The sequence below is a fragment of the Anarhichas minor genome, unplaced genomic scaffold, assembly GCF_050575085.1.
Source record: "Anarhichas minor isolate MPS153535 unplaced genomic scaffold, ASM5057508v1 ptg000014l, whole genome shotgun sequence".
NCBI classification, from domain to species: Eukaryota; Metazoa; Chordata; class Actinopteri; order Perciformes; family Anarhichadidae; genus Anarhichas; species Anarhichas minor.
In genome coordinates this window covers 5,705,198-5,727,454 of record NW_027466460.1, presented here as the reverse complement: position 1 = coordinate 5,727,454, position 22,257 = coordinate 5,705,198, and the positions used below count along the sequence as shown (strand labels likewise).

At 42.0% G+C, this 22,257-nt stretch overlaps 1 protein-coding gene across 3 annotated transcripts in view; it reads right to left on the bottom strand.

Annotated features, from left to right (window-relative positions):
• Nucleotides 1-22,257, bottom strand: part of LOC142949520 (regulating synaptic membrane exocytosis protein 1-like) — a 65,787-nt gene that overhangs the window by 33,166 nt on the left and 10,364 nt on the right. For all 3 annotated transcript variants that reach the window (XM_076091207.1, XM_076091206.1, XM_076091209.1), the window contains exons 2-6: nucleotides 15,077-15,290; nucleotides 10,759-10,770; nucleotides 10,304-10,324; nucleotides 2,285-2,586; nucleotides 883-1,787 (exon numbers count right to left, since the gene is read on the bottom strand). In XM_076091207.1, coding sequence (XP_075947322.1) covers nucleotides 883-1,787; nucleotides 2,285-2,586; nucleotides 10,304-10,324; nucleotides 10,759-10,770; nucleotides 15,077-15,290 — 1,454 coding nt within the window. The remainder of the gene's footprint in view (nucleotides 1-882; nucleotides 1,788-2,284; nucleotides 2,587-10,303; nucleotides 10,325-10,758; nucleotides 10,771-15,076; nucleotides 15,291-22,257) is intronic.

Sequence of the window (22,257 nt, the reverse complement as noted above, 5' to 3'; positions counted from 1 at the left end):
ACCTAATTCCACAAATCTGCTGGCCTAAATCACAGGGACTCTTCAAATAAATGAGAGCTGTCCTGGGAGCGGCAGGGTTTAGCCACAGTACAGAGGTGTAGATGACACACAGGGATAGTAATTCACTGTATGCTGGGTGGGTCCTTCATCTTATCACTTATCGTATAGTTTTACAGTCCTAAATTAGAATGTGCTGGTATTAGAATAATCTACTGAGCCAAAATATCTCCCTGCTTCTTCTTTTTTTTTACACATTATAATAATTCTACTACCAAGGCTATTTTAAATGCTAACGCTAGGAAAGAATAGCCATGAAGTGTGGGAAGAGGAAAGACGTTGCAATGTAAAGGAGCTTCATCATGACACTTATTTTACTCAGCTGTTTTAGGATAATTTAATCTTTATGTTCATGAAAAGTTCATGTTCATTTGTCCAATCATTTAATCATGATCTTTCTGTTCTTCAGAGTATTAGCTGCAGGTCAATTACCCACTACAATTAGCCATCAAACCTGTGACTCTAATGATGCGCACGCTGCACTGGGTATACAGTAGGTAGTGCAGGCAAGGCCTGAAAGCGGTCTTCAGCGACAAGATGAGATAGGAATACAACATATGCAGAGATCAAAGGTGCGTTATGATTCAGGTAGACAGAATAGGATCGTGTGTGCAGATTAAGGACAAGCATGTGAACTATGTCTCTAGGTGAGAGCTGCAGCAGCTTATTAACAAGATTTGGTGTGTAGAAAATGACAGCTGTGACTTACTATAAGGAACAGTGTCTAATGTAAGGAAATGGCAGTCAGCAAACAGTGCAAGATATGCAAGTGTGGATAGATTTAGCTTTGTAAACTAGTAGAGTGAGCACATCTGTCTGACTGACCTTTCTCGCTGACGCTTTCCATGTCCACGTCCTCACAGCTGGTGTACTCGGGCGTGGAGCCGCCTTCCTCCTCTGAGCTGCTGATGGACATCTGCCTCTTGTTGACTCCGCGCTTGCTCTTGTATGACCGTGGAGGGGGCGGCCGCAAAGACTCAGACTGGTCCGAGCTCTGAGAGTCCTTCCTCAGCAGGCTATCCCCACCCTTGTCCCTTGGTGTCCGTGTTGTGCCGGGCTCCAGGCGGCCTTTGTTCGGTCCCCAATCTGAAGGCACCGGTCCCCCAGGTTGAGGTCCTGATCTCACTCCACCTCCTGCAGGTTGAGCTCCCCCTCCAACCCCCACGGTCCTATCCACAGAGAAGGCTCGGTGGTTCTCCAAGGCGGCCTTGTGGTCTCCCTCCCCACCTCCACCCCTCCTGGCCAGACGGTTTTCAGGCACCTCCCCTCCTCCACTTCCACCACCTCCTCCTTCACCAGGCCCCAGTCCGATCTCGTTGATCGCAAGGTCACTGTGTCGTCGTTCGTGGCGGACCTTGGACACCTTAGCATGCATGCGCATCTCCTGCTCCTCCTTCTGTGGTTTCACCGGGTATCGTGCCAGGTTGGGATCACTACGGTAACGGTTCTGGAACTCCTCCTCACGGCGCTGCCGCTCCCTCTGCTCCTCATCCTCTGGGCGTCTCCGGTGTGTTTCTGAACGACCCAAATTCCCCTCCCTGTCCTCGTAGTCCTGAGAATGGATCTTTTCCAGCCTCCGTCCATCTCCCAAACATCTCTCTCCTCTGTCCCCAGGAACCACTCGCTCATCCAGGGATGACTGAGATGGCAACTTCCCAGCAGGTCTTCGGCCACTACCACGCCCCATGCCTCCCTTACCATTTTGTTCATGGAGGGAAACTGGCCTTTTCCTGTGTGAGAAGATTATTCATTATACCAATGTTTCATATAGTCTACAGAGACAGAAATGAACACAAATGCATCTTTTACATTACAACAGGTATTTGTAAAATGAACACAAAGGCTGAGAAAACTTTGTTTTATTTGTTCTAAGAACATGTATTTCTATATTTGCAAAACCGTGGTTATCTTTAATAACAGATTAAAACTTCTACTAGCCAACAACTCTTACCTAACTCACCCACTGGATGAAAACAAAGGGATTGAATCAAAGACCTCTCAAGACTAAAACCTTTGACCTAGCTTCTCCCCTGGTTAAGCTAGAACAAACACAGATCTATTCTTTTTTTTACCCCAGGGATTAAAAAACAACAAGAGCTTTTGCCAGCAAGTAGTCCAAGCTTTCTGGGCTTTGGAAAAAATGTTGTTTCCCATTCTCATATTGTTTTTCATTTTATGGAAAAAAAAGTTAAATATCCTCTAGTGGCAGAAATATCGCAGAACTTACTTTTCTCTAGGTGGTTCACTTTGGGAGCGGGAGCCGGGCATGGTGTCAGCACCCTTGGCAGCAGTGACACCAGCGGCTGGCTGTGTCCCTTCGGGCGGCCCTGCGTTGGTGTCGGTGCTGGAGGGCGGGGCTTGGGACCTGGAGCGGATTAGCTTCCTGTCCCGCTGGGCCTCACCTCCAGTGGCTGGGTTGTTTAAGGAGGTGCTCAGGCTCCCAGGCCGCACCCCTGACCCCGAAAACCATTCTCCTGATTTGGTGAGAATCTCTTGCTGTTTACGGCACAGGTTGCATACCCACATTACCTACACAGGTTGAAAGGACAAACGTGTTTGCAAGCTGGGTTCGGTAGCATTAAGGAATAATATTTAAAAAATGGAACATCTAACAAAAAAGGGGTTAGGCATGCCTGTGACAAAAAAAAATCGGAACAAATTACACAACGCAAGTTTATTTTGTTTAACATATTGGCTCGCACCAAACAAAGGCAGCATTGTTGACTTCAACAATTTATTCAACCTTTATTTATCCATGATAGTACCATTGAGATTTAAAATCTCTCTTTTCCAAGGGAGTCCTGGCTAAGGGCATAAAAAGTCTACGTTTATCTGTGTCTATCAACTTTCACAAACACCTTTTAGAGCGTCTCTCAGCTCACATAAATGTCAGTAAGCCACCTGTGAAAAAGATATTCCCCCACATGCTTTTCCCCTCCTTTGCTACAGCTAATCAAATATTTGAAAGCACTCAGACATGACAGACTGTGCTGTCTCAACATATCCGTTATCTGTGAACACAGCTCGGCGGAGACTACGATAAGCTCTGTACTGCTATTTGGAAAAATTACAGAACCCCTTTAAGAGGTCATGTTACACCTGCACTGTGGTTCTAGTGCTCTGAATCGTATTGCATTGTAAACCATTAATAAAATGAATTCTTTTTTGGGATTGAACTGTTATGCTCATGTTGGTAATAAAATCAAATCATACCTCTTTAGAGGGCTACAAAGAACTATGTAATACTGTAGTGGAAGATGAGGAAGGTAAGATGAACTCTAAATGTATTGTACTGTATACTGCATATCTGTATTGTTTTTATCCAAAAGGAAAAAGAGTAAAGCTATTCTAGTCAGTGCATCATCTTTGCATGTGCAAAGATGATGCACTGACTAGAATAGCAATGCTTTTCTGTTATTTAGACTCTATGAAATGCTACATCACAAAGTAAGATTGATGACAAACAGCCATGTACAGTACCATATAATAACATTTGATTCTTTATCCTCTAAATCAAACCTTATAGACAACATCGAATACTCACATGTAGCCATGGCTACTGAATATCTCATCGACCGCAAAAAAACAGGATTTATCTCCCTCCGTATTTATTTATAATCCCAATGTTTTTTTTTCAGAGAACAAATCCAAAGTGAAGAGGAAACATAGCATCCCTTGTATTCCACTGCAGGATCTTGGCACAAAACAAAACACCTCTGGGACCTCCGGAAAACCCAAAATGTTACTCCTTGACGCCCACTGGGATGGACTGTTAGCAGTCAGTTTAGCAGTTAGCAGTTAGCCTTCAGCGCGCCAAAGCACATATTCATCATGGCCTGATTGAATCCTAGTTGGCGCATGTCCACACTAATCTAAAGTAAATCAGCTGCCCGCACGGCCCACAGCTGTCGGGCAGCCGCCCAGCCACACAGTATCTTTCTCTCTGTCTTTCTCCACCTCTTTACCTCAGATGAGGGGCCACAGATTAGCAGTGGCCAGTAATCCTTTCAGACCCTCACCATTATTCAACTCATCATCAGATGACAATAGCAGCTCACAATTCACAACTTCTAACCCCCTCCTCCATCAACCACACAGGTTAGAGATAAAGCCCATGACCAAACCCCCCCCCCCCCGCTTCCTTCAGTCTCAAAATGCCTATTCAATTTGAAACCGTTGAAGCCATTTTTAACTCCTAAAGGCTTCCTAAAAAAAACAATGTATAGACTCATGCAGAAATAATCCCTCTCAATCATCACTTATGACCCACAACAAGTGTCTGTATCTACAAAGAATCGGCCCTCTGCCTGTATTTTCCAGGTGCTAGATCGTAAGCACGCATCCAAAAAGAAAATGGAAATTTTTTGAAAAACAAACATATATCTTACAAGATAAGATATCATTTGTCCTTTGCATTCGTTGCATCTTTCCCTGAACTTAGTCAGGTCCATCACCCTTTTAACATCCCTTTAATGTTGATGTTTTTATTGTGGTTGTTTTACTTTCAATGTCTGTAATTGTATGTGCTTAGTGTGTGTATGGTTGTAATAGTTAAGTGTATTAGGACACTTTAAATAAAATTGATTGACTGATTTATTGATTTTTAAGTATTATATCGCATTATCGTATTGTAAACTATAGGTTCAATCAGCACCTGGATATGAGTATGTGTGAGTATCTATAGGTTGGACAGATTCATAATAAGATAGTTCCTGGTTTAAACATTTTGTACACTTTGGACTATTTTTATGCAACGTTCTTGAACAGTTTGGCTGCATTATCAGGTGCCAATAAACAAATAATAAGAAAAGAAAGTCTCCAGAATTGGACAGAACTGGAACTTGACTTCTTTTGTGAAATAAATTTTGTTTTCTCAAAGTAAGACTGTATGTGTAGGTTGCTTTGCTAGTCGCTGCCAGTATGGAGGAGTAAATGCTCCAATCCACAAGCTTAATCCTTGAATGAGAGCATCTTATAGAATAAAGGCACATCATAGGACGACTGTTAATAGCTCAGTGTGTTCTGAAACCGAAGAGAGAAATTAAAAACAGATCTCATTTTCTAATGGCCCGCCTCCATGTGTTAGTTATGTTCTTTAAAACCTACACTGCATGGGGGAGGGTAGCAAACAATAAAGAAGTTACAGAACACATGGGCACACACGCACACACACAGGATATAATACATATAATCCTTCACTGGAGTGATTGTGCTCTATGTTCTTGGATAGCCTGAAAGATATTGTTGGGGGAAATTAATTGTGTGTGAGTGTGTGTGTGTGTGTGTGTGTGTGTGTGTGTGTGTGTGTGTGTGTGTGTGTGTGTGTGTGTGTGTGTGTGTGTGTTTATGTCCATAAGACGCAAAAGCCCATAGTGTGTGTGACAGATGCATTTGCAGTAGTGCTAGCTGCCGGACCAGGCGGAGCGTGACGCCAGACTCTCAGCTAAGCTGACCAATCAGCTCCCTCCGTCCAGAGGCAGCCCGCTACAGTGTCACCTCGAGTTCATCTCTTCACTGTGGAGCGCAAAGTGCTGTGAGAATGTCTCTGTGTCTATGCGGATATGTGTGCAGTAGTTATATGTTGGACATTTCTGAAACCTTCTTGCCTAGAAGAGTGTGGCGTGGGCGACTGCCTGCAGGCGAGATGTGTGTATATGTATGTGTGTGTGTGTGTGTGTGTGTCTGTGTCTGTGTGGAGAATAAGCAGTGCCATCTCGCTCATGTAATAATGTCAACCTCCTTCTGCCTAAAAAATGTGCTTCTCCATGGTAACCAAATCAAGGAGAGCTAGTGAGAGAAAGGGGGACAACGCAGTGTGTGTGTGTGTGTGTGTGTGTGTGTGTGTGTGTGTGTGTGTGTGCGTGTGTGTGTGCGTGTGTGTGTGTGTGTGTTTCTGTTTGCCCGTAAAACTGAGAAAGAGAGAAACAGAGTGTGAGCATCAGTACTGAAGGACAATAACAGCAGAGAAAACATTTTTAAAAACCTGCACAAATACCATTTAGACTGCCTCAAATTACCATTGCATTTTCTATCTGATATGAACCTGAGCTTGGATTTCTTCTCCTCTCCTTCCCTTCCCTTTCCTTCCTTTGCCATGTATTTCCTTTCCTTTCCTTCCTTGTCCTTCACATTTTTCTTCTTTAATTCATCTACTGTCCTTCATTCCTTCCCTTTCCTCTCCTTTTTTTCTTTCCTTTTGTGTGCTTCTCTTTTCCTCTTTCACCTTCCTTTTCGTCATTTCTTCCCTTCCCTTCCCCTTTCATTTCCTTTCTTATTTCCTTTCATCTCTCCTCACCCTCTAGGTCAGCTGACACACCTGGCTGACTTGACAAATGAAGACACAACACGCCTGCCACTCATACTTCTCCATCCCATACTCCCTTCCCTTCATCTCCCGCCCCCAGCACTGCTCCATCCATCTGCTGACAAAATGGTGAAGGCGTGCGTCTGCCAACAGCAGCAGCATTCAACAGCAGCTCACCACGAGAACAGCTTTCATTTAGGCCCGAATTATGTGAACATCAGCTTTTCCTTAAATGGGCAGAATAAATGGGAGCCTTGGGGGTGGCGAGGCATTGGGGAGGGTGTGTTTGGCTTTCAGTAAGCGTGTGCAGTGACCCTGCCCTCAACACACACACACACACACACACACACACACACCTCGGCAGAATGACATATGAGGCAGCGCTGGGTGTAAACTGCCATCGTTCAGGGAATGGTAAATCCTGAATGGTGGGAAGAAAGACGACCGCAAAAGACATAATGCTCTATTTCCTCTAATAAGGTAGTAGATCAACTCTGCAAGCAGCCCAAATGCATTCAGTGGTGAGGCAGCCTGAAAGGAAAGCAGAGCTTAAGATCGGGGGAGAAGACTATTCCGCTTATCGTAGTGCTCTACATTAACAACAAGTCATCCAAATTTAACAACAAATACTGTACGATGTATGTAACTGCCATGTAAAGCGACACTTATAAGCGTTTCCTGATCTGAGGCATCTATCACCAGGATGACATCTTTTGTTTGCACCTTCCAACATTGTTACACGTCGCTGTTAAAAAATGTTTTTTTTATGATGTGAAAAAGTGGTAATAGGCTAGCTTTTTGCTCTGACTTAGTAAATGTTGATTGTACATTGTAATGGCTAAAGAATAATGACTTGCTTTCACTATACAATTCTGTTTTGCCACCTGCCGAATCTCCCCAGAAAGTGAAGGCTCCATTTTCGGAACAAAAGGAAGTGTGTCAACCATAACGCAACTAAAACAGGAAGAGGACTGCCCTTTTGTTTTCCCTCGTAGCTTCAGTAGCTACCCCCAATTGTATCAGAGTATCAATATACGTCCTTTGCAGTTACTATCCCCAGTGGTAATGTTGGATGGTTGTTAGTAGTTATGGTTCTGAGGAAAACGGAAATTGATCAGGTCGTCTTTGCGACAGAGGCACTAACAATAATACCACTTCTACATCTACATCTCCTGACTTCCGGAGCACATGCGCTGAGCGTCTAATATTGCTGTTTTACTGATAAGAGTCATGGCCAAAACTTCGACTCCACACGTGACTTTCACTTTTCACTTATGACTTTTCAGTGAGGGAGATAATAATAGCTTCTGTAACAGCATTACGAAGCACTTCACAAACATCGAACACTTGAGCATGTTGCTCTTGGCTTTTGCAAGATCCAGTAAGGGAGGTGCTATTATTAGACATACAGGCAGTGGCTGTGAAGGGATATAGTCAGCTCCAAAATCAGGCCTTGCTATAATGTTTGTCAGGCTCATAAGCGCATTTGTTTTTAGCCCAGGAAATGTGTGCAGGTGCATGGTGGTGGAAGAAGGACAGGGCAAAAGAAAAGACAGACACAGGGTCAGACAGTGATTTAAACGGAGAGGCTTTACAATGGGCAGATGAAGGGAGCAAAGAGTTTACAGAGGCTACTACGGATACAGTGATGTATGATAAGACAGGAGTGGAGTGTGAGGAGGAGTTGTTAGTCATCTAGTACTGAGAACCATGATGGAGATTATGCACTGCATCCTCCCTTCCGGTAAAAAAGTGCTGTGTCAGCTTAATGCAGTAAGCAAGCAAGACTCTGTGTGGCTGTATCAGTGCGAATCTGAGCTTGTGTGTCTGTGTTGTGTGTTATTGGTAAACTGTAGGCATTAAACTACTTCAAATCACACAGGGTACCAAATACATACAAATAAACAGAAAGACTATAAAAGGGGTTCTGGTGTAATTTGTGGATTGAAGTGAAACTGATTGTCTTGGCTTTTCAAATACAATATATTTCTAGCATTTATGGCTCATTCTGAAAATATTAAGTCGAGGCTGTGTATGTGTGTGTGTGTGTGTGTGTGTGTCAGGACCCAGCGCCTGCCTGTTATCCACTGGGAGGCAGTGCTCCTCTATAAAGGAGACGGAATGTCAGAGGTTTGGTCAGTTTCTGGAAGCCATCTGGAGCTGACATTGAACACACATAAACAAACACTCAGCCATTAACAAGCTATAGCACCAGCAATAGCAGGGCAGCTTGACAGAGAGGGCTAAGAAATACAAATCACCTTCTTCACACACTTCAGAGCTAGCTTAGCTTTCTATCACATACTGAAAGGGATTTAAACTTGAAGCGGCTGGCCTTCAATGATTAGCTCAATAAGTAACCTTTAGTTAACAACACTGATAATATCATTTTTACAGATTCCGATACCTGAACGTGCGAATCGGCCAATACTAAGTGCCGATCCAATATGATACCAGTGTGTTAAATACAAAGAAAATGTAAACAATTTCCTCTCTAATATCTATTTTATTTTGCTGTGAAAACATCTCCTTTAAACAACTCTATCTATTCAAGTTTCTCGCCAAAAACTACATTTTAAAAGATTACATTTGCACATATTAAATACAATTTACCCTCGCCCATTACTTTTTTTTACTGAATAGAGGCTGAACAAATCATCATGTAACTCAAGGCAACCGCCGTACATTAGACGTTAGCTCTGTTATTTAGCCAAGCAGGGCTGAACTGCCCAGCTGCTGCTAACAGCTCAAGTTAATTAGCTCTCTTGTAGATTTCAACAAAAATGTGTTGTTCACAATGTAGCATTATCAGGGAAAATATAGGGTGCGCAAGAGTGTTTAACCGCAGGTGTGTAGTACTAGTTTGCGATACCAATCGGGCAGGGTGTACAGATTGGGACGTGAGTGACCCGTGTTGTTGTCCCTGTGTAGCATAAATGAGCTGATAAATGATATGACAATGTGATATCGAATTTCAAGAATCCTGCTTGTATGAGATCAAATACACCAAGTAATGTGTATCATGTTCTAAAAGCAAACAATGATATTAAGGCCAGGTTTTGCATCCGTAAAAGTAGTTGCGACACCGTTTTTTCCACACAAAAAATCACAACTGCCTACAGGTCTATACCAAGGGCAGCACGTCAAAAGCCTGTGTGAAGGACATGAGTCGACTTTCCTGTTTTCGATTCTGACTTATTTGCTGCTTTATCTGGAATCATAAGCGCAGTCAAACAATGAATCCTCTTTCTGACAATTCAAGGGCTCAGCGACATCCCAAACTAACATTCAATGCCATTCTCTTCACCGTTCCTGACTTTTGACAGGGCTCAGCGGTAAAACCACTTTGGTGACTTTTCGCAGCGACCAAGCATTAAGGGGAAGTGGACAAGGTAGGACATATCCCTGGGCCCTCCCGTCTCCCCATGGCAAGGCTGGTCTGGTCTCAAACACACAGGCAGGTAAAAGCATGCACAGGCATGAGTGTGCGTTCATTATGCATTCAGATAAATGGTCTGTAGGTAGAGTGCTTTCTTATATGCATGCCATCTGAAAAGCCAATCTCCCATCTCCATTTTTGTCAAGGATTTAAACCAGTATCCACTGGCCCCCTTTCAGCACAGCCATGCCTACAGCCATAGGAAGAGGGGTCAGGATGGGTCAGGATGGGTCAGGAGGTTCAGACGCCCTTTATCATGGCTCATGCTCGCTCTGCCCGCCAGTTGACTGTCAGGGTCTGCATTCATTCTCAGAATTAGAGTACTGATGCAGGATCACCAGCCAGCTGCCCTGAGACCTCTTAACCACAATGATCTGTGAGGAGAAAACTGATAGTGGGTCTGAATTCTTGTTCTGATACTGTGAATGAGCACAGACCCAAGTGTGAGGGGGGACAATAGTAGTGTACCCATGCAGCAAAATCCATCACCCAGCAAGCCTTACCCTGTCCTTCACTATGAGACACTTTGCAAGGGGAGGAGACAGACAACGGACACAGAGTTAGTCAGGGTTTACACTGGGGAGAAACTCCTCTGAGGACACAATAGCTCCACCCCGCACAGTACAGTAAGGCTCTGAGAAATCAAAGTTAACAAAAACCATGACCTATCAGGGACTCCCTCTGTTCAGTTAAGTCAGTAATCCATAAATGGATTTGTACACACACACTGGCTCCGTTCCAATCCGATAGCTTGCTCTCTTGCATCTGATATTGTTAGTGTTTAACCCTTTTTTTCTTTCAGCTGGGAAATTATAGGTTTGGTCTTAGACTGATCTGATCTTAGAAATATTCGAGAGATCTCCGCACCAGATTTGAACACAGCCAGCATTTTAACTTTTAGGTGGCACAAACATCACAGTCACAGCACAGAGAGAACACAAAAAAAGAAGATGCTAACCACTTTGTCCTCCTTTGTGGCATGCAGTCCGGGTAGCAGTGAGTATTGAGAAAAGTGGCGGTGGAAGCAGAGCAGGAGAGGGAGGAAAAGAGAGAAATGAAAGAACATAAAAGATATAAGAAACAGAGATGCGGAGAGGGTGAAATCGTGAAATGCAATAGCAGACAGATTGTAGGAAAAGAGGAGAAAGAACAAAGGAGAAAAGAGGACGTGGTGCAAACATTTGTTAATTACATTCTGCAGAATCAATACACATACTTCATATTCAAAGAAGGAGTGTGAGGTGGTGGGGACAACAGTATGTAAATGTATGTGACCACTGACGTGAGGCTGCAGCAACGTGCATGATCCAGCTTGCCATGACCTTGGCATGACTCATGACCTGAGACAGCATCAGGATGCGTCACAGCTCCTCAGCATGAAGAGGAAACTGGGACACTAAAAGCAACAGGGCACATTCTTCCACAAGCCTTTCTGTCTATACATTCCCATAAAATCTATCCAGGTATTTTCAAATATTCACATTGATGCCGCTTTTTTCGTGGCTTAATTTATAATGAAAGCAGTTCCGATGTTGGTGGAAGGGCAAAAAAAAATTTTTAATTATTTGATCATCTTTGTTTTAACCTCATGAATGCTTCATGAATGCTGTACATACATTTAAATGCAGTGTGATGAATTAAAATATCAATTTTTTCTAATCCTCTCTTTATTATTAATAAAGTATGTTCATTATAATGTCAAGCAGGGGCAACACTTTGTTTGGATGGCATTTGCACAGCATGTTGCTGTGATGCCTTCTGCAGGTCATTAGGAATTGATCAATTATTACAGCAAAGCTGCTAAAAAACAAAGTTATTAAACAAGTGTTAAACAGGTTATTGCCTTGCTATCATTTTGCAATTTTACAGAGTCCCTTGCAATGGATATAGTGATTTGAGAACTGATATTAAAGTGTCTTTCAAAACTTAATTTTTTTCAGAATTTTTTTCATTGGAGTTCAGACTATATAGCAGGCTCAAATTAGGATCAGTAAGATTTTTGAGTTTGTGAAATGATGTTCAGAAATAATTTCAAAGCCTGTGTAGTTGCATGTAATCTCTTTGTAAACCTGTGAAAAACTTGATTTGTGGCTGCAGTTGTTGTACACAAATGGATATCAACGATGATGTTACACAAACCGCAAAGCTGACCTTTTAGAACATATGATGACAGATTCCCAGGTTTTGTCACAGGAGTACAAACTGTGGTAACCATTACGCTATTATTTCTGACTAACTAAAAAATCGAATTGACCTTAGTTTGTTTTGGTACCTTTTGTCGTATAGTACTGTTTCAAAATGTCATTTGTTATTTTTTATGGTACTGTGGTATTGTTTCAATATAACATTTGATACTTTTTGTGGTACTGTTCCAATATGACATTTGATATTTTGTATGGTACCACTAACAAAGCTAAACTACCTGCATGGCTAGATACTGCTAGAGGTGGACAAGAAAATATGTTGCACTTTTTTGTTGTTGTTTATTTATGTAATAATAGTTTATGTTCGAAAGTTTAAAAGCATTTGTATTTCGGGCATTCCTCTTCACCAGCTGTGTATAGCCCATCCATACACCACATGGATACAGCTGATGAAGTAAATTGTTGTACATACAGTACATTTATACAGGATGTTTATACTCCAGATATTTTGTAGAACAACAGCGCACCGTTTATTTTAATACTGCATTAATATCGTTTTAGAAGGTAAACTGCTAACTAGAGCAAAACGCAGAGTGCTGTTGATGTGGGTTAAATGAACACACTGTAGGCAGGAGAAGGTTTTTTATGTGATGAAACAAAGCTCACACTTTCCTGACCCCGTTATTCTGCTTGGCCGGCCTGGACGACCCTGGAAAAAGGCAAGCACCGCTGAGACAGAAAGAGCTTCACTTCTAACGCATCCCACCCACACAGTATACACTCACACACAACCTTTCACAAACAAATACACAGAAAAGAAACGGAAGACAGTGTTGTCTTCACTTACATCTTGTAAGGATTTATGAATTCAATCGGTCAGTGAATGTAGAAATTCAGATCCATTTTGGTTGAGTGATACAATAAATCTTATTTTTTATAAATAAATATAAAATACGTTATTCAATGTGAGACATAATTTTCCCTATTTATTTACGTCCCCATGATTTAAGTACAAAACAATGAAATTATATAATGTAAAGGAACTAGCTGTTTAACATGTTTTGTATTGGCTGTAAACCCCGTTAATTTGATCGGACCCAAACTTAGTCATTGATTAATTGATTCACTGTCAAAGAGACACACAAAAACACCCTTTCCACCAAGTTTCATAAAAGTAGCCCTTTCTTTTGACTGTGTTAAATAATTTAGGTCCCTTAAAATGAATTCCACTTCTAAGTGACACTCGGTCAAAGAATTCAATTCCACATTAAAACATGAATTATTCTTATTTTCAAAAAGGCCATATCGATTGACGTTAATTTGACTACAATTTCCCTTCAAATAAATCTTTTACTTAGTGTTATTTATACTAGATTGCATTTATATCCTGCTGGTCTCATCTGTGTATTTCCATGTCACAGCCTGTTTGCTGTGAAAGTAATATTAATGGCTTCACCAACAAGGATACTATCTTCCTCCCGTGTTCTCACTGGTCTTTGAGCTCTACATACGTGTGGTGCCAGTGTGACTTCAGGCCCAGCTGGGCTAGGCGGATCCTGAACAGATTGGGGACCAGCAGGCCAAGGATGGAGGGCCCATAGTCAGGTACGATACCCAGGGGGAGGACTTCTGTCTTGGGTTGGAGCCCATACAATGTTTGAATGGAAGAAGGCCGAGTCTTAAAATAGTGCAAAGATGTTTGGTTAAGGGGTGAATGCCTCGCAAATCTAACCTGGATCAAATTAATGTTATAATTTGGTGGTTTGGTGTGGGCCTTTGTTTTATCATAGTGTGGCCCTAGAGCCTGTAGCTTAGTGGTACTCCTCACTCCTCGGTGTCTTCAGTCGATTGTGGGTTTATGTAAACTGATGTTTTGTTTGTTTATTTGTTGTTTTCTATTTAGAGACGGAAGACTCTGGGGTTACCTTGACTTTTAAACTAGCACCACCAGCAGTGAAATATCTCTGACATTCGTGGATATTCATGTTCCCCATGGCATAATCTTAAATTACTTGAAGGATTTCTTAAATGTTACTCTTGCACCATCATCAGGTTTAATACTTTGGTTCATGACTATATTTGCAAAACTAAAAACATTCCCATCAGCTCCAGTTATATTTTGTGTTTAGTGCTAATTAGCAAATGTAGCAAGCTTAACTGCTAAACTGAGATTATTAAGACTGTAAACATTATTTACCAAACATCTCCATGTTAACATTTTCATTATGAGCATGTTAGCTTGCTGACGTAGCATTTAGTTTGAAGCACTGCTGTGCCTAAGTACAGCCTTACAGCACTGCTAACATGACAACCTGTCAATGCCATTTACTGCTATGTAATTTATGAAGAGTACAAAATAAATGTTGAATGGCAACAGAATCAAACACTTACTGCCTGTAGGCTTGAATAATAGCTCCACTGTCTGTCTCCTGTATGTTCAAAAACTTTTATTTTAAATATTACACAGTAAAAGACACAGTTTCCCTTTGTCACTAGTGAGGTAAGATGTTTACATTTGCCATTTGGAACCAGTGTCTGCACACTGGCCATAGTTTCTGGTGACAAAGTTTAACAGCTAATCTTGCAAGCAAGAAACAGAAGCTGTGCAGAGAAAGCAAAGAGATGGACAGCAAAGAGGAGGATGATGCTGCAAGAGTTGTTTGACATTTTTGGGACATTTCGATACTTGTTTATTTGTGAAACTCGGATGCTATTCTGACAGTGGCAAATACAACCCAACTACAACTGCCGTCCTGTGAACCTTTCTTTTTCTCTTTATTTAGGCATGTTGCTTGAGAAGGCCAGCACTGTCACTGCTTGTTTTATTGGCTGCAGTGCCATCACAGGAGACACAGGACAACACAGATGATTTCCAGTTCAGGTGAGCTAAAGTGCTTTGATCGATTTATAACCATTCCACAACACTACAGCCTCTGACTTGAAATGAGCCTTGAAGGATTGGTGCCAAGCCATTCTTCCAACACACTTTGGTGAGACCAAAGTGTGACCAGGAGGCAACAAAGCAGACAGGGACAAACACAGAAGCAGAACGACCAAGTGCACATCAGCTATAGCAGGAATGAGGTGAGTGTGAGAGGGGGAAAGGAAAAGGTCACGGGTCAGGTTTCTCACGTTGTTGGAGCGCAGAGAGACCCGCCCTCCACAGCGAGCGCAGAATTTGGTCTGGCAGTAGGAGCAGAGGTGGCCGCAGCCGTCGGCAAACTTGGTCTTGCGACAGATACCGCAGGTGGGCGCGTCATCTTTCAGCTGGGTCTGCTGATGCCGCGTGTCTGCCCCAATGCGACGCACTTCCTGTTTGTAGCTCTCAAACTGCTGGTGCAGTGTTCTGAGGGGGGAGAAAAGTGGAAGATTGCCCATTAGTGGTACATCATGCATTCACAAACGTTTCATACTTGATAAACCCAACCCTCCAGTGCTGTTCAGACAGACCTTCCTGTTTAAATATCATTACATTCATAAAAACAAAAACACAGAAGGACGTGGCGGAATTTCTGAATAATTTAATCATTTTTAAAATAAACAAATCTAACAGAAACAAAAGTGATGTTATGCCTGGACATGTTTGAGAACAACATTTCAGCAAAATAACTGGCAATTAGAGTGCCACTTGAAAGGTGCCTTTCAAAAAAAAAAAAAATCATACACGCAATTAAATGAAGCTCAGTTTTGCTCTCTGTGGCTCACAGCCTTTCCCCTCCCTGCTTCCCAGGATGCCTATGATGGAAATAACCCGAGTGTGAATTGCAAATCAGGCCATGTGAAAACACCCACAATGTTTGTCTCAACAGAACTGTCATAGGAATACTGCATTACCATACCATGGCTCTCATATAGGCGACCCAGACAGGCACTTTAATTGCCTCGCTGAGTGAGAGACATAGAGAGGAAGGAGATGGCTTCATTCACAGCTTGGCAGCCAATTTGCGTATTTGTGGAAGCAGACAAACTTTAGTTAAGCCTCTGGCCGCACACAGACTTTACAGTCGTGTCTGCGAGTTGTTTGTCGAAAAGAAATTCATCAAGACAATGCAGCGCACTGGCAATCACACTTTTGTTGAGCTAAAAATTTGAAAAATACCCAAAAAAGAAAGTTGAATAAGTGGAAAGCCCACTGGTAAGCAGGACACTGAACACCTCCTGTACGCTGATTAGTGGTTCAGCATGAGAAAATCTAAGAAAAACATAATTTAAAAAAAAATCACACGTTCCAAGATCTAGACCTAAACCAACATTCAAATTCCTTTTTTTCTGACCATCAGTCCAAAAAAAACCAAAGACATTCAGTTTACTAAATTCTCATTACTAGTCAAACTAGATCACCTGGATCTATTGAGAGCAGACATGTCTTCCTGTCTGTAATGCTAAGCTGCTGGGTAGGAAACAGGTAGAAAACATAACACCTGATCCGTGGTCAGTAACTTCTGGTGGTAGGAAAGTTCAAAGAGATAACAGTCCTCCACCATGACCTATCCAAAGTCCAGGAACGATGCTGTGCCTTTCCAGAATACGTTTGAGTTGGAAAAAAAGGTCTGTCTTTGAAAAACAAGCAGTCCAAACAAAACGTTATGTTATTCCCGCAAAGGTTACAGTCTCAAGAAAAAAGTCTAACAAATGAGATGACAAAAAATTGTACATTCCTCTTCTACTCGTGCCTTTCTAGCTAGCTCTGAATAGTGCTAGAGCAGAAACAGCAGACTGCCACCATACAGAGCTGGAACAGGGAGGTGACTGGTCAACTGGGACACATTTGGCCAATCAGCTGACACATGGAAAGGCTGGAACAGGGACAGCTATTTTGTGACGTGGAATGTTGAATGCAATGTGAAAGAAAATGTAATTGTAAGGAATATTTTCTCGAAAAATACACATTGATGTCAAGGTTAGAAATGGAAATATCCTCCGTCACAAACAGCCACAACCTTGAGGCTGATATTTTGAATATTATCATGTCTTCTATGCACTTTTCTCAAATATTTGGTTTGTAATGTTTAAGTTCAAATGCTGAAGTTTTGTAATGCCCGAAGGGGAATCGCTGTAATAACCGTAGGGCTCAACATCAAAGCATCTGAGCCATCTATAATGCAGAAGTTCATTCAAATAAGTTAATGCAACGAAGATCATCACTATACCATGAGAGCATTGTTTTATACCATTACACACATTCTGGTCTCTTTATCCATCAGCAGTTCAGGCTGTGCTTGAAGGCTTTGAACAGATAATACTGGATTTTATCTTTTATAACTGTAGCTGCCCAGACAAACAAAGATAAAAGGGTCTGCACATGCAAATATACTCAACAGAATTGTAAATGTTTCAAGTAGGCTTTGCTTAAGATAACAGTCAGAAATAATGATATATGGACATTGGAGTTGACACGAACCTAAGCTAAAGTGATCCGTACGTAATTCAAAAGGGAAAAACAACATGACACCGCACAGCAGTAACGTCATAAACATGACCTCTGACCCTGAGAAGCAATCTATCCCGCCAATGGGAGTCCAGCGGCTGAGCCAAGCCCGGGCACCATGGGAACAGCTGTCAGAAACAGAGGGTGCACAGCCGGTTGTCATGGTAACGTGGTGGCGTCAAGCACTGGGAGTCAGCGGGTGTCAGTGCACCAGCTGTTCTTGTTCTTAGAGCCAAGGTTTCGTGCAGTATTTTTACCACTTCCACACATTTAGCAGACATGCACTGTTAAAGCTGCTCAAGGTGACTTTTTCAATGTAGAAACAAATCTGTGTTCTGCGCCTGAATCAGAAAAGGAGCTTTGCAGCTGTGAGCAGGGTCTCGTCCTCTTTGACTGAGAATCTCTAGATATAGCCGGGTGGAATTCTGATGTCTGGTCTGGACAATTTCCTGCCCATCTGCAACAAAACTCAAAAGAAATTCTCAAATGTTAGCAAGTTAAAGCCATTCAGTGAAATCCGGACCAGACAACATTAGATAATCTTCTCCTATACCTTTAAAAATACTTGCATGATTTCTGCATAACTCTTCCCGCCACTCTTAACTACTAATGTGGAAACCTATTGTGGCTTTAAACCTGTTTTAATGTATGTGTTGCTCACCTGGTGCATCATCACCGATGCCAACAGCACAGAACGTGTGAAGGTAACATGCTCTCACAAACAGTGCAAAGAGAAAGCGGCAGCCCATGACTGACACACTCAACTGGAAAGCATCTACTGAATGAAAAATGTATACAAAATATACAGTATTTTCACAGAACATGTGCAAATACTGTCACACATACACACACATACACCATCCAAAATCTAAAATATGCACCCTATCAATAGACAATGTGACAGTCCAGACTCATGTCCTCTGAGTCACCACACAGTTCCCACATCCAAATACATATCTTGAGTTATGTTAAACTTAACCATGACTCAGCAGGGGATGCATCACCCAACTTAATCACTCTGTGAAGACACAGGGAAAGATGTCCTCTCAAGTAAGGACATGCTATCCGTGTTTACCAATATTTTAAGTGGATTTTTATTGGAATGTTAGCCAAAAACTGCCAGGACCAGGAAATAATTCCGTTAGCAGCTTAAGGGCCAACTATTTTTCAGGAGTTTGTGGAGACCAAAACAGAGCTGGAGCAAATATTTGATTGAAATCAACTAGGCGGACAGAAACAAAACACCAATGAATGCTAATGTCTGTCCATGTGTCATGGTATGAAATTGTAGCCTACCGCTTTCCCCAGGTGACCCAGAATCAAATAATGCAGCTTTAATCACACCTGTGCATCACCCACTATAGGCTAAGGCTTTGACAGGTCAAAATGGCTAAACATTGCTGTGAAAAGCGCTAGCAGTAACTTGATACACAACTAGAATTAACGCTACATGTCAAACACATTACCTTCCCTGTCATTGGTACTGTTAAACGACTCTAAATCTAAGAGTAGGTTACAGAAGCTTTTTGACAATCGCTGCTTGATGGCGCTGCGGTGCAACCATTTTGGACTGAAAACGCGAATGAGTCTACTGCCATGGATGTGCTGATAAACATCTGTAAATTAGAGGAACATTTTTTTCGGTAAATCAACTTCCCAGAACAAACACTAAAATAGAGCTTATTTAAATCTTTAAGTCCTAAAAGTTGTAATTTTCACAAATAGCCGCATCAAGAGTTATTTTTCCATAATGAACATGCATCACATCAACAGAACCTTTTCCATTGCCTTTTGGATTATTGCAGAAAATAATCTCTCTGGCAAACAAACATTTATGATCCACGTTTTGTTCAACAAGATAATCTTCACAAATGAACACCACTTTTATGATTCTTGAAGTGTAAATCCAATCGACACATGTAAAAAGCTAACGTTAGGCTATAAATTAACTACACCATGGTCGCATACTTCACGTCACCAGCACTAAGCAAAAGGCGGACTTGTAGTAGTCTCATTTAGCCACTTGTTAGCAACCGCCAATGACGACCAAATAGCTTTCCATTTTTACCAAGCCATTTATCAACCTCTAACCTAAGCTAACCCCTAAGCTAACTAATAACCTAGCTAATTGAGCAGATGCTCAAACATACACCCAACTCCTCACAAAACCAAAGTTATTTCTGAATGTACAGGTTGTACAGAAGACACTGCATTTGAATACAACAACTTTAGAGTTACAGGAATGTGTCCTTTTTTCAGCAGAGGTTAGGCATACGCTGACCGCCCCACAGCTCCAGTGCTAAGCTAACGTGTCTGTTATAGTAGGGTACATTTGGCTACATTACTTAAAAAAGTAACATATTGGCACTACATTAATTAGTTACTATCTAACACCTATAGCAGGTGGCCGTGGTAGACATTGACCAGGGGGATCCAAGTGGTGTGAACCGGCTGAACTGTAGCTGTCTCCTCTCTCCAAGTCAACACCATAGGCCAGCAGGGACAGCCAAAGAGCCAGATGTGGGTTAGCCCTGCTTTGGCCTTGTCAAAACCAAGTATGCAAATGAGCACACAATTACATACACTCACACATAGGCAAATATAAACAATGACACAGACAGAAAACCCACATAAACAAATGTATGGGTTTGCCTTTGCCTAGGGCCTCGCACATTCAACTCAGCATGTCCAAGGTCTCCCTTCCCCTCTCTCCCTTTCTCTCTCTTGTTCTCTTTATCTCTCCCTCTTGGGTCTCCAGTCTCTTCGCCAGTCGCTGGTGTGGCGTTGTTAATTAGCACCGCTATGAATACATTGCCCAAGGATGGGGAAGGAAGAGGGGAAAGCTGTGTGTGTTTGTGTATGTGTGTAGGGCAGTACTATTTCTGTCTCATCAGCTGATTCTTGGTGACGCTTTGCAGAAGACTCTTCCTCAGTCGGAGGAGCCACACAAAGTTAAAGACCTTTCAGGCCCATTATTAAACCCATTATTTCCAATGCTTTGCGCCGCCCCACAATGGCTTTTTACCAAACAAGCATGCTGGATAGAGAAAAATAAGTCTCTGCTTCTGATGGAGCTCAAGAGACCGTGAAGATGACAGACATGTTGGCACACGCTGTGAGGAGGCAAGGAAAGGAGAAGTCAGGAGTGATGAGAAGGGGTAAATGAAAGGAAGCAGACACAAACAGGGAGAAGATACCCTGCGGTGAAAAAAGGAAACAGGAAGAACAGGTGAGGAGCGATTTATACACAATCCCAGAAGTCTTCCAATCTCAGAAAGAGATGTATAGACAAACGGCTGTCTGCAGGGGAGGAGGAGGTGATGGGAGGAGAACAAGTGGAAAAGCAAAGGATGAACAAAGAGAGCCAAGACGGAAACAAGCGTGGGCCAGAAACCAGCGGAGGAGAGAAGCCAATGCATCCGGAGCCACTCTATAAATACCACTTGAGAAGAGGAGAGGATGACGGAAAGAGGATGGAGACAGGGTGATGGAAAGAGGAAGGGGAGGAAGAACAGGTGGAGAGAAAGGAAAAGGAACAGTTCAGAAAAGAAGTAACTTTAGTAATATACAATATTGTAAATGAAGACTGAAGTTATGTGTCAAAAATAAAAGCAAAAACGAACCATTCCTGCTGGAGTGTGGCGTATGAAAGTGATGAAAAGAAGGAAGGAGACAGCGAAGGGAACAAGAGCAACAGATGGGTGCTTAACCAAATGCAAACACTTTCTTTGTTTTCTTGTTTGCCTTGCCATGCTGTTATCCATGTCAAAAGGATATAACATCGTACTAACGTCATAATGCTAGCAGAAATATACCACCCAGATGGCCAGTGTGTATCTATCTATAGGACAGCAATTTCTCAAGAAATCTGGTCAGTCCTTCCTGGTTTGATTCCCAGCTGTCATTCTTTGTAGGATCCTGTGTTACAGCCACATCTGACAGCTGTAGTCACATAAACCTGCTGGTTTAGTACACAGCTCTAGGGAGTAATGTTAAATTAAATCTATCCTGTGTCCTCCATCATTTATTTTGAGAAGAATCTAGACTGGTGTTTGTTCAGGCATGGGACGATGTCAACATCCTGGCCAAACGAAAAGTGTGATTCATGTTATTATCCTTCAAAATATGCTTAAAACTCTTAAAATGACACTAAAACATACTAAAATCACGTGACCTAATACGTTTTGTTAGAGAACACATATTTTCATTGCATCATATATAGACGGTTAGGGTTAGGGTTAGGGTTAGGATTGTTTAACTCTGAGATCTGAAAAACTACCCCTTCTGACGTGGAGTGCCACTACCCTTTGAGCCCCTATTTCCCTTTATTCACACTGCAATTAATTTAGACGGGCCTCCGGAGATGACAATGTTGATCCTCGGTTTGTCCACGACTTTGGTCCAGACTGAAATATGTGAAGGAACTGGATGAATTGTCATTAAACATTCAATGTCAACAGACATTCATGGTCCCCAGAGGATGAATCCTCCTGACGTTGAAGATGAAGTTTACTTTTGCCGTTTTGAGTGAAATGTCTAAACAGCTATTATATGGATTACCCTAAAATTTTGTGAAGCTATGCCCCCCTCAGGATGAATTGTGATACGTTTGTTGATCCCCTGACGTCCAGAATTTAAATGTGTCCAATAGTGTGACCCAGGGACCAAATACCTTCTACTGACAATCCCATCAGCCTCAGCTGTACTTTGAGCGGTTACAATGCTAACACGCTAAGCTAAGATGGTCAAAATGGTAAGCATTATCTGCTAAACATGAGCATGTTAGCATGCTCATGTTAGCATTTAGCTTAAAACAAATCATGGATGTCATGTGCATTATTATGCAATTCATATTTCCATTGAATTCACTATAACATATTTGATA